We start from the raw sequence: 11,887 nt of genomic DNA, 5'->3' as shown, positions 1-11,887 counted from the left end.
AAAAACAATATATTTAATGTCCTTTGTTTTAGATTTTTTAACTTCAACATTTTATACCATGAGTTAGAATTATAGAATTAGTGTACTGACTTAGTAAGGTATAGACCTTCTTTATTAAGTTTTTTTTTAATTATTATCGATTATTATTTAATAAAAATATAATTTATAAATTTTTATTAATTATAATAATTATATAGCTACTTAAATTCTCACCTCCCTCCATACATAATCCTGCGTCCAACCCTAGTTTGGCCATTGGAACATGTGGGCTGTTTTTGACCAAAAAAAAACAGAGAGTGCATGAACCAAATCCACTCCTACATTTACCAATTTATATGGTTTGATACTTAGAATACACGCCTAAAAAAGATGCACAGAATTTGGCCATGTTATGAACTTTTCTCTTATTAAATAATGCGAGCTTTCTACATTGAGTGGATGACTAGCTTTTGTGATTTTGTAACCTATAGCAAATGCCCCGTTTCGTTTAAAATATTTTACTTAGTAAGAAATATATTTATCAGAAAAAACACTTGCAGAAAACTTATTTTTTTTTTATAAAATATGATATAAATGTATTGATATATAAACTAATTTTTCAAAGGGTAATTTATATTTAAATTATAAAAGATAATAATATTCATTAAATAATTTAAAATATAACAAATTAAATGATAAATTAGTAAATTTGTTACACACAAATAAAATTCAATTCTTTACTTTTTCGAAAAGTTAGTTTGATAATATAAATTAAATAAGACTTTTTTTTTACTCTTCTCAAAAGTTTTATTTTTTATAGTCTACTTATCCTAACTTAGGAGTGTAAAAAGAAATCGATAAACCTTACATATTTAAAAATTATTTATGATTTGAAAATAATTATAAATCAAAATTTTTATTTGGATTTTCAGTTGACACATATATATATATAAAAGAGAAATATGTAAATAATTTTATTTTATTTTTTATTTTTATCTATTTTTACTGAATTATAAATATTAAATTAATATTTTATTTTTTAATTAATGCATAATAACATATATATGAAAAAGATTTATCAAAAGTTGAATTATAGAAATAAAAAAATATTAAAATAAGTAAAAATGGCTCAAACTGAACCTAATCCTAACACATTTATTGTAAAAATTGAACCTAGGTGATTTTATAATTTAATTTATTAATTTTAATTTGAATACTATTAAAATCGATCTTTTACATTTGATTTGACGAAATATATTGAAACCGCTAAGACCGATCCATGTATCCTTAACCCAACCAAACAAGGCAAGAAAAAAAAAAATCTATTCTAGCTGTGAGGTTTCTGTTGAAATTCAATGAAGCAAATTATAAAAAAAAAAAAAAAAAGCTAAAAGCAAATCTGGTTTCGCACCATAAATTGCTATATGGGGGATGAGGAAAACGCATAGCATCTTCCATTTACAAGGGTAGTGTCAAAGAATCTTTCTCAGCAATACTTAACAGATGACCCCAAAGCTCAATCGGCTTCGACATCATTAGCATGTGATCAGATCCCAATATTTCTATAACTTCATTTGGTGGATTTCTTTGGATCATCCATAGTTGAAAATCCTTTTTAGAGACCTCATCTTTTTCGGAAATCAAGAAAATCCGACGAACTGATCCATAATTTTCAGTTGTTAGAACAATCTCCTTTGCCATGTCTTCTTCACTAAACAACCGTAATGGTCTCACTAATGTTATTGCCAGTTCATAATCCTGTGGAGATTTACATGTGCTTAGAGCAGAGCAGCAGCCATTTCTTCTATACAATAAATAAGGTTTTGCTTAAAAAAAACAAATTAGGTTAAGTTCTGACCTCAATTGGGCTAAGCTTGTACATTATGGATGATAAAAACACTGGCCCGAAATTGAGTGCCGTTGGAGGGTTGTTGGGCCCATCATCGTATACATAACTGCTGTCCAGTAGTGGAACTGACCTACTCAGCGACTGCAAGAAGGAAAAAATTGTATATATATATTTATATATTTCTCGTGTTTATAATTTGAGTTCAGATCGAATCTTATAAATCGAACCCATATAATAATTTTCTAGTAAATATCATACCCAATTACTCAATTTTATAAGTATTACATAAAAAATATTAAATTTTAATATTTTTTATGTAATACTTATAAAATTGAGTAGTTGAGTATGATTTTTTTATTAATTTTATTAAATTTTAATTTAATTTTATAAAAATTATTATTATCAAAAATTAAAAAATTTCAAATTAATTTATTAATTTATTAATTATTTTATACATAAAATAAAGCCGGATGATTGAAGTGGAGACATGCCACGGGAGTTTTATGTGATCGTAAGATTCCCAATAAATTAAAAGGAAAATTTTACCGTACAGCTATACGACCGGCTATGTTATATGATAGTGAGTGTTGGGCACTGAAAGAGTCATATGCATCTAAGATAAGAGTTGCAGAGATGAGAATGTTAAGGTAGATGAGTGGCCATACTAGATTAGATAAAGTCAGGAGTGGTGGCAATTGAATATAAGTTGAGAGAAGGGAGATTGAGGTGGTTTGGTCATGTGAAGCGTAGACATACGGAGGCTCCAGTTAGACAAGTAGAGCACATTAGGTTAGAGGATAAAAAGAAAAAAAGGGGTAAACCTAAATTAACTTGGAGGAGAGTAGTTCAACATGACTTAGAAGCATTACACATTTCTGAGGATTTAACCCAAAATCGTTCAGAGTGGAAAAAACGAATTTATATAGCCGACTCCAAATTTTTGGGATAAAAGCTTAGTTGAGTTGAGTTGAATTTCTCAAAAACAAAATTGCATAAAACATATAACTATCTTTTTGTCATCAAACATCTCTCCTTTTATCTGTTTATTCTAAAAAAAAAATTATTAATTAGATAATTTTATTTATAAAATAATTAATAAACTAATATAAAAATTTTTAATTTTTAACTACAATAGCAAATCTTATTAAAAAAATTAAAATTTAATAATTTTTATAAAAACACTAATCACCCAATAACTCCTATCCTCGTGCTTCATGAACCAAAAAATCCCTAAATTTGATAATTGAGAACAGAAAATATTTAAATGGAAAACAGAGAGAGAGAGAGAGTTACCTCATTAGTGAGAGTAGAAATGTCTAGTGATGGTCCAGGCATCAAGGCAGTGACAAAAACAGCTACAGAAATCTTATCAGGAAACCTTTCCATGGCTTGAGATATTGCCAATCCACCCAAGCTATGACCGACCAGGATCACTTTCTCATGTGCCGGGAGAGATGCCATCAGCTCCATCAATGGCCGGTGATAATCGGATATCGATCGGAGATTGCTGACCTGCTGTAGATCAATCCCCGAAGCAGCTAAGTCGACGGCTGTGACATTGTGTCCAGATGATTTTAGTAGCGCCACAATTTTGTACCATGACCAGGCGCCATGGCATGACCCATGTATGAGCACAAAGTGTTTGATTGCCAGACTCTGCGGTGGAGACTCAGGTAAGATCCCGTTGACAATTGGGACAAGGGAGAAAAGAAGGGAAATTGACAAAAACTGTTTGTTTTTTTGCTTCATTTCTCTTCTGGGTTTCGTTGCACAACCACTGAAATGGACTTAAATTTAATGGCCATTTTGCCACATTTTGGGTAGCCCTCACCAGAATGGCCTGCTCTAACTGGGCCAATATGGACTCAATAGCATTTATCATTATTTTTATGGGTTGAAAATCTTTTGAGGAAGAAAATGTTTGAATTTCCTGTCTTGATATCTTATATTGTGAGATAAGAATTTAATTATTAAATTATTAATTTAAGAATAAAATATAAGTTTCGTAAATAAATAATAGTTAAAGTTAGTGAATAATTTTGCATAGACATTACTTGGGAAAAAAATTGATATTTTTTTTTATGAGAATGAGTAAAACAACTAATATTTTGAAAATTTTATGATAAAAGTAAATAAAAATATATACATTTGCATTTCTTAATATTTTAATCCTAAAGAAATTGTTTATTTTTTTAAATTTTGTTGACATTATTTATATTTATATACGAATCTATCATATTTATTAATGTATCAAAAAAAATTTCTATAATTATTATATAACATTTTTTGATAATATAATTAGATAAATAAGATAATCAATTATTATTATTATTTTTTTACCTTACCTCTTATGATCTTACATGGAAATATTTGGGGAAAATCATGCACGTCGATGCAATAGTGATTTGATTTTGTTTCATTCCATTTCGCCAGATAATTTACTTAAAAAGACGAGTATCGGAATCTAAAAACAAGGGAAAGAATTTTTTTTTTGTGTGATTTTTATCCACTAATTTTCTTCCTATAGTCCAGTATTCTTGTCAATTACTACACTCCCAATATCACATAATATATTTAATTTTATAATAAAAATAACAAAAAATAATCAATAAAGATGAAAGGCTGATTTTGTTATCAATTAAAATTTAATTTTTGCTAAATAGTATTTTATGAGTAATAGTAGCTGCATTAAGTCTGTGTAAGAGAGTGTGCTTTAAAATTCTCTAATGAAAAAAAAAAAAAAAACTCAATTTTCATATTGCAAGTTGATAAAAAAAATATCAGCATAAAAATAAGTAAATAAAGGGTTATGGGTGTAACGCAATTTTTCTTTTATTTGTAGAAAATTCAATTATTCTATGCACATTAGTAGTATTGTATCTCTTGGAAAAGATCCATCATGCCTCCAGGAATCCAAGTCCTTTTCTGGTTTGTCCATACAGAATGACATTTGCAGGAAGTAAAGTATTATTAATTGTTGATGAACAATGTACCCTCTAATTTGTCAGCTAATTCTGATACCCTGAAGTGATAGATTTGGATGTTCTCAACATCAAGCTTTTGGAAATTACTACGCTTTCTGGTGGCTAAAAACTAACTTTCCCCAATTGTAAGGCCTAAATTTGGCAGGGTTTTGCTCATTTGCTATCTCCTTTAAGGGCTTCACCATGGTGTAGTGTGCTGGAATGAAGAAGTATGGAACAGAAAATCTTTCCTTCTCAGGGTTCACCTTCACTCTATGCTCCACGCTCTCATAAGCATCGTTGCTTCATACCTGAACAGACAAAGACATTTGCCAAGCCATATCCAGTGCTAGAAAACTTGGTAAATTTTTGTTCATTAAAAATTCCACTAGATCAGTAGATCCTGAGCTTCAGTTTCAAGCATGAACAATAAAACTCAATCTATTTCAAGTTGAGTTTTGAACCTTGAGTCTTCTAATTGAGTTGAGTTCGATTAATTATTTGTATTTGTTGGAGTTGATGAGTTTTTGGTGAATATTAGGAGGAGAAATATGTGTGCAAGACATTATAAAAGCCATATCTAAGCATAGTGTAAGAATTGCATTTTATGAACTTGAAGAAGGCATTCCTTTGCTTATAAAAAAGAAGAGTGCTGGAGAGTGTGCAGAGAGAAAAGGGTGAAAGCTGAAAAGAGAGTTTGAGGGAGCCAAGAAAATGAGAAAAAAAAAAAAAAATCTTTGTATTTGTATTTATAAATCATTGTGTTTGTATTTATAAATCCTCTATTTTATGATGAAATGTGTTTTCTCTCTCATCTCCGATCTCCCTGTTATTAAATAATGTTAAACTTTTATTATGTTTTGTGAATGTCAAAAATCTAGCTCTCCCTCTAATGTTTTTACAAATTACTACCAAATTTCTGTTCTTCATATTCTGCATACTGCAAAATTTTTATTGTAGAATTTATGTTCTTGAATACGTGTTTTTAAGTATCCATTTTCCAACAATATTAACTCAGTTCGACTATTTAATGAATCATATAAATACTGTGAAATAGGCAAGTTCATGTAAGAGAGTAAGATATGGTACCTGAATAATGTCACCAACATTGATTATGTAAGAATTTGGGGCTGGCTTGACCCAAATGCACTCTCCATCAGATTTACGCTTCACTTCAAGTCCTGCCACATCATCTTGGGCAAGGATGGTCAAGCCACCAGCATCCTTGTGTCGACCAACCCCGAGAGCTAGGTGAGGAAAAGGGCAAGGTGGATAGTGGTTGTGCCTAATGAAGGAGGTTTGTTCTTTGAAGAAGCCATGGAACCTATCTGGTTGAAAGCCTAGACTCAGGGCAATAAGCTCCATTAGCTTAAAGGCAAGTCTTTCCATTTCTTTAGCATAATCGTCGCAGACTTCCCTGTTCATAGCAGTGCATTGAATTACAGTATTACATGCATTATTGGGCCTAAAGAAATCTTTCAAAGCATAAAAACTTTTTCCTTCAAGTGAACTAGTTTAGTCAAGAAATTGCAAACTTATTAACAAAGGTAAACAAAATTTTCAGTTGCTAATATTTATATTCCAAGTTAATTTTATTGTATATTAATCAAAATTTGACTTCTCTAAACTCCAATATTTCTACTTAAAATTTATTGTTATTGACTTTATTAGACAATTCTGTTTCAAATATATTACTAATTAAATCATTCCAACGGTTAGATTCTAAATCCTATCTCTTGGCCAGTCTTTAAGAACTTACCTTAAAAGAAAAGCAGGAGGGTACTGTTTTTGCAAGAAGAACTTCTTTACCTTAGTTTAGGAGGGTACTCAGGCCATTGATTGTGGCACTTAGTGAGCTCCTTTTCATCAGGCTTGTATGACAGGAATTATAATTGGATTGTGCGCAGTGAAATCAAACACCTCTTTCCAGTCCCTAACATTTTTGGTATGCTCTGTGTCATAATAACCCAACACTCTCTTTTCATCTCTCCTAATCTTGTTTTTCTCCTCAGGAGGCTGAGCAAAAAATTTCCGTGATGCATTGAAAATCTTTTCTCGCTTTTCCAGTGACACCCCATGATTTATCAGTTGAAAAAACCCCCAATCCCTGCATGCGTTGCCTGCCTGCTCAACAAGACCCTCAAGTGCATGAGAGTGATCTGGGGTGGCATCAGAAGAGCTTAGTATGGAGAGATCAATTATGGGTATACCTTCTGCTGCAATAATTCCAAGTTTTGGCCTGTGTTCTAGTTCTTGAACGTTGGCTGGATCCACCTCTTGGTGATTTTAGGATTTGAGCATGAGGAAGTGGGTTTTTGTTCTTAGAGAAAATTATGGTGGGGGCTTAAATGTATGGTTTATGTATGCTGTGAAGAAGGGGTTAATGCAAAATGAATCAAGACAGGATTTAGTGTGGTGTTAGATGGGGCTACCTGGGCAAGCAAAGACAAATTTCGATTGATGGTTTTGTGACGTTTGTGCTTTCATATGGCAACATTTGTTGGCATGTGCAGATGGACCCTTTTGGCCTTAAATTGAAAATCAGACCAATAAGGCAATAATAATAATAATAATAATAATAATAATAATAATAATAATTTGTTTTCTTAAAACAAAAGATTAATTTGTTTACTCAAATTTCTGATTCTACCGGCACTTCCTGATGCTCTTTTGCTTCATTCTGAGCTCACCCTGAATTATACATGTTCATGGACCTAGATTGGCCGTGGAGTCGATTCTGGTTTGAACTAGCTCAGAACCATTGGTTATGGTCATGTTCATGGACCTAGACTCGGCCACAGAGATGATTATAGTTTGAACCAGCTAGGAATCGTTGGTTCTAGTTTCACTGAAAAGGTGAATCGAAATCAGAACTGGAACTTGCTTTAAGGTTTCTGTTCTAGTTTCGGTTCCAAAACTGTACCGGACGGTTCTGATTAATTTATAATTTGAATCAAACATTGATTTGATGGGTTTTAGTTCAATTCTAGTCCACTTTAAATTGACCCAGTTCCAATTCCAAACTGGCCATGGCTGGGTCTACATAGAAATCTGCTTAGCTCACTTGATTTGGTAGTTCCTAATTGTTTCTTGAAAAAGTATTATCATTATACTCTATAATATTTGATGATTAACGGTAGGGGTGTACATGGGTCGATTTGGATGGGTTTGATGTATTTTGTCAAACTAAACCAAAAAGTCAATTTTAATAGTATTCAAATCGAAACTAACAAACTAAATTATAAAACCACATATACAATAAGTGAGTTGAGTTAGATTTAAGCAGTTTTTACTTGTTTTAATAATTTTTTCGTTTTTATAATTCAACTTTTATTAAACATTTTTCGTATGCATATTATCATGCATTAATTAAAAAATAAAATATTAATTTAAAATATATTATTTAGTAAAAATAAAATAAAGTTGTTTACATGTATATATATATATAGTGTTTGGGTTTGATTTTTATTATGTTAATCTGAAATTCAAATAAAAAATTCAGTTTATAATTATTTTCAGACCATATTCAATATTTAAATATATAAAACCATCAATTTTGATTTTAATTTATTAGGATTAATTATATTTATCGGTTTATCTGTTTCTTCGTACACCCTTAATTAATGGTAAGTAATTAGTTGTTAAATAAATGTAAATGATTGAATCCTACAAAAAAAATTGTCAACGATTGATGATCATAGTGCATAAAATTTGATGATTACTAATCTTGGATTTTAATTATAATTTTAATCTTTAGCCCTTGAATTTAAAATGTATTACAAATATAATATTAGGGAAAGTGTAAATATTTAGCAGGTACGCTCTTAATCCTTCATTTAAACAGGCATTTGATACATGAATGTACAAAGCTAAGAGAGAGAATTTTCTCGTAGAAAGTTTTCCTTTTCCCTAAGGTGTAGTTCCTCCATCACTGTTGAATAGCAGCTACCCATCCCCTTCCAGGGAGGAGTGGCTCTTCCTTCCCGTCACTCAGTTGTGGGTCACTCTCTATACCTTTGAATGGGATAAGTGTTTTGTCCTTATACCATGGCAGATTTGATCTTCGCTGAAAGAATGCCATTATTGATATGCTTTTTTAGGTTATATGTAATTTGCTTCAAGCCTGCATGTCTTGGTGTTTGCAGGTACGAGAGGAAGGCTATAGATCGTTGTTGAAGGTCCATTGCATAAGAGGACGGAGGAGCTTTGGCGCGCAATTCCTTGGACTCCATTGATAGAGAGATTCTGAAAGGTGCTAGCGATACGCTGAAGAGACCACCACAGCCCCTCTCATCTAGGTTTTATGATGATGTACAACCTCCTTTGCTTTGTTTGGCATGAGGTTTTGTTTTTTAAGTAGGTAAAGAATTCTGTTATCAAAAAAAAAAAAAAAGTAATAATAGAAGTAATCACTAAATATGAAAGGCTAATTTTGTTATCAATTAAAATTTGATTTTGTTAAAGAGTACTTCATGAAATTTTAAATGCAAGTCGATATACCAGAGAGTGTGCATTAAATTAAAATAATTTAAAAATATCTCAGCATTAAAAAAAAGTTATAGCTGCAACACACTTTTTTTAATTGTAGCAAATTCCATTATTCTACATTATTCTAATTTCTATGCACAGTAATACTACTGGATCTCTTGGAAAAGTTGCATCATGCCTCCAAGAATCAAAGTCCTTTTCTGGTTTATACATACAGAATGACATTTGCAGGAAGTATAGTACTATTAATTGTTGATGGACAATGCACCCTCTGATTTATCAGCTAATTTTGATGTCCTGTAGTGAGAGATTTGGAGGTTCTCAACATCAAGCTTTTGGAAATTACTACGCTTTCTGTTGGCCATAAAATCCGCCCAATTGTAAGGCCTAAATTTGGCAGGGTTTTGCTCATTTACTATCTCCTCTAAGGGCTTCACGATGGTATAGTGTGCTGGATTGAAGAAGTATGGAATGGAAAATCTTTCCTTCTCAGGGTTCACCTTCACTCTATGTTCCACACTTTCATAAGCATCGTTGCTCCATACCTGCACAAACAAAGACATTTGCCAAGCCATATCCATTGCTACAAAATTTGGTAAAATTTGTTAATTAAAAGTTCCACTAGATCCTGAGCTTCAGTTTCAAGTATGAAACATAAAACTCAATCTAGTTCAAGTTGAGTTTTGAACCTTGAGTCTTCTACTCGAGTTGAGTTCCAGTAACTATTTGAATTAACTCAGTTCGACTATTTGAATTGAATCATCTAAATCTTGTGAATTAAGAGATTGAGATATGGTACCTGACTAATGTCGCCAACATTGATTGTGTAAGAATTTGGGGTTGGCTTGACCCAAGTCCACTCTCCATCAGATTTACGCTTCACTTCAAGTCCTCCCACATCATCTTGGGCAAGGATGGTCAAGCCACCAGGATCCTTGTGTCGACCAACCCCGAGAGCTAGGTGAGGAAAAGGGCAAGGTGGATAGTGGTTGAGCCTAATGGCGGAGGTTTGGTCTTTGAAGAAGCCATGGAACCTATCTGGTCGCAAGCCTAGACTAAGGGCAATAAGTTCCATCAACTTAAAGGCAAGTCTTTCCATTTCTTTAGCATAATCTTCACAGATTTCCCTGTTCATGGCAGTGTATTGAATTACATTATTACATGCATCATTGGGCCTGAATAAATCAATCACAGCGTAAAATCTTTTCCCCCAAATAAACTAGTTTAGTCAACAAATTGCAAACTTGGTAACAAAGTTAAACAATATTTGCATGCTAATATGATTTTATCTTAATTTTACTGTATATTATTCAAAATTTAACATCTCCGAACTTCAAGATTTCTGCTTAAATTTTATTGTCATTGACTTGATTAGCATAGTTTTAAATTGTGGTCATGGTCACGGTCATGCAATGATAACAGCCTGGCAATATGTAATTTTTTTTGAAAAATTTGTAAATAGAAATATTTAATGATCTTATTTTAAAAAAGAATAAGAGGGAGAAATTTATAGAAAGAAGGAAAAGTTTAGGTGATATTTTGAGAAAAAAAAGTGATATAAATATTAGTTGAAAGGCTGAGACACAAACTAAAAAAAATTGCATGCATGAATTGTCGAGGTACCGACCGATACCGTGCTTAAGTATATAAGCATAACGGACGGCCTTACTAATGCAACTTTAACATCTGCTAATAACGGGATAAAAGGTATCGTCTCCTTGAAAAATCCGGCCGTCATTTAAAAGCATGTTTATTAGACAATTCTGTTTCAAATATATATATATTACTAATTAAATTATTCCAATGGTTGGAGATTCTAAATCCTATCTCTTGGCTAGTTTTCAAGAACTTACCTTAAAAGAAAAGCAGGAGGGTACTGTTTTTGCAAGAAGAACATGCATCTAATTTTCTTTACCTTAGATCAGGAGGGTGCTCAGGCCATTGATTGCCCAACTTAGTGAGCTCCTTTTCATCAGGCTTATATGAAGCAGGGATTATAATTGGATTATGCGCAGTGAAATCAAACACCTCTTTCCAGTCCCTAACATTTTTGGTATGCTCTGTATCATAATAACCCAACGCTCCCTTATCATCTCTCCTAATCTTGTTTTTCTCCTCAAGAGGCTGAGCAAAAAATTTCTTTGATGCATTGAAAATCTTTTCTCGCTTTTCCAGTGACACCCCATGATTTATCACTTGGAAAAATCCCCAATCCCTGCATGCGTTGCCTACCTGCTTAACAAGACCCTCAAGTGCTTGAGAGTGATCTGGGGTGGCATCAGAAGAGCTTAGGGTGGAGAGATCAATTATGGGTATACCTTCGGCTGCAATAATTCCAAGTTTTGGCCTGTGTTCTAGTTCTTGAACGAAGGCTGGATCCACCTCTCCCATGGTGATCTTTGGATTTGAGTGTGAGGAAATGGGTTTTTCTTTTTGGAGAAAATGATGGTAGCGGCTTAAATGTATACGGTTTATGTATGCTATGAAGAAGGGGTTAATGCAAAATGAATCTAGACAGGATTTGGTATCGTATTAGATAGGGCTACCCAGGCAAGGAAAGACAAATTTCATCTAGTAGTTTTGTGACGTTTGTGCTTTCGCATGGCAA

General features: G+C 32.3%; 2 protein-coding genes and 1 pseudogene across 2 annotated transcripts; all 3 read right to left on the bottom strand.

Annotated features, from left to right (window-relative positions):
• Positions 1-1,367: 1,367 nt before the first annotated feature.
• LOC110637463 (methyl jasmonate esterase 1-like) lies at positions 1,368-3,617 on the bottom strand. Its single transcript, XM_058140990.1, has 3 exons — positions 3,122-3,617; positions 1,838-1,969; positions 1,368-1,737 (listed from the first exon to the last, which is right to left on the bottom strand). The coding sequence occupies exons 1-3, from the start codon at positions 3,575-3,577 to the stop codon at positions 1,438-1,440; spliced, it is 888 nt and encodes a 295-aa protein (XP_057996973.1). The 5' UTR covers positions 3,578-3,617; the 3' UTR covers positions 1,368-1,437.
• Positions 3,618-4,644: 1,027 nt separating this feature from the next.
• On the bottom strand, positions 4,645-7,077 carry LOC110637462 (protein DMR6-LIKE OXYGENASE 2-like; annotated as a pseudogene).
• Positions 7,078-9,288: 2,211 nt separating this feature from the next.
• LOC110637479 (jasmonate-induced oxygenase 2) lies at positions 9,289-11,762 on the bottom strand. The gene is made up of 3 exons (XM_021787591.2): positions 11,195-11,762; positions 10,079-10,406; positions 9,289-9,824 (listed from the first exon to the last, which is right to left on the bottom strand). Exons 1-3 carry the CDS (start codon positions 11,668-11,670, stop codon positions 9,525-9,527), a joined length of 1,104 nt encoding a protein of 367 aa, XP_021643283.2. The 5' UTR covers positions 11,671-11,762; the 3' UTR covers positions 9,289-9,524.
• Between the last annotated feature and the right edge of the window lie 125 nt (positions 11,763-11,887).

The sequence above is a fragment of the Hevea brasiliensis genome, chromosome 18 (assembly GCF_030052815.1).
Source record: "Hevea brasiliensis isolate MT/VB/25A 57/8 chromosome 18, ASM3005281v1, whole genome shotgun sequence".
NCBI lineage: Eukaryota > Viridiplantae > Streptophyta > Magnoliopsida > Malpighiales > Euphorbiaceae > Hevea > Hevea brasiliensis.
Note: the sequence above shows the minus strand (reverse complement) of the source record. Positions and strands in the feature narration are given on the sequence as shown.

What these genes read in the sequence shown, in the direction of transcription:
- LOC110637463 (XM_058140990.1), bottom strand. Translation starts at nt 3,577, where the DNA reads ATGAAGCAAAAAAACAAACAGTTTTTGTCAATTTCCCTTCTTTTCTCC. An exon ending in TTTCTACTCTCACTAATGAG is followed by an intron (nt 1,970 to 3,121) that starts GTAACTCTCTCT and finishes TCCTTCTTGCAG; the next exon opens with TCGCTGAGTAGGTCAGTTCC. An exon ending in ACAAGCTTAGCCCAATTGAG is followed by an intron (nt 1,738 to 1,837) that starts GTCAGAACTTAA and finishes AAATCTCCACAG; the next exon opens with GATTATGAACTGGCAATAAC.
- LOC110637479 (XM_021787591.2), bottom strand. Translation starts at nt 11,670, where the DNA reads ATGGGAGAGGTGGATCCAGCCTTCGTTCAAGAACTAGAACACAGGCCA. An exon ending in GAGCACCCTCCTGATCTAAG is followed by an intron (nt 10,407 to 11,194) that starts GTAAAGAAAATT and finishes TGCCATGAACAG; the next exon opens with GGAAATCTGTGAAGATTATG. An exon ending in ATGTTGGCGACATTAGTCAG is followed by an intron (nt 9,825 to 10,078) that starts GTACCATATCTC and finishes TTGTTTGTGCAG; the next exon opens with GTATGGAGCAACGATGCTTA.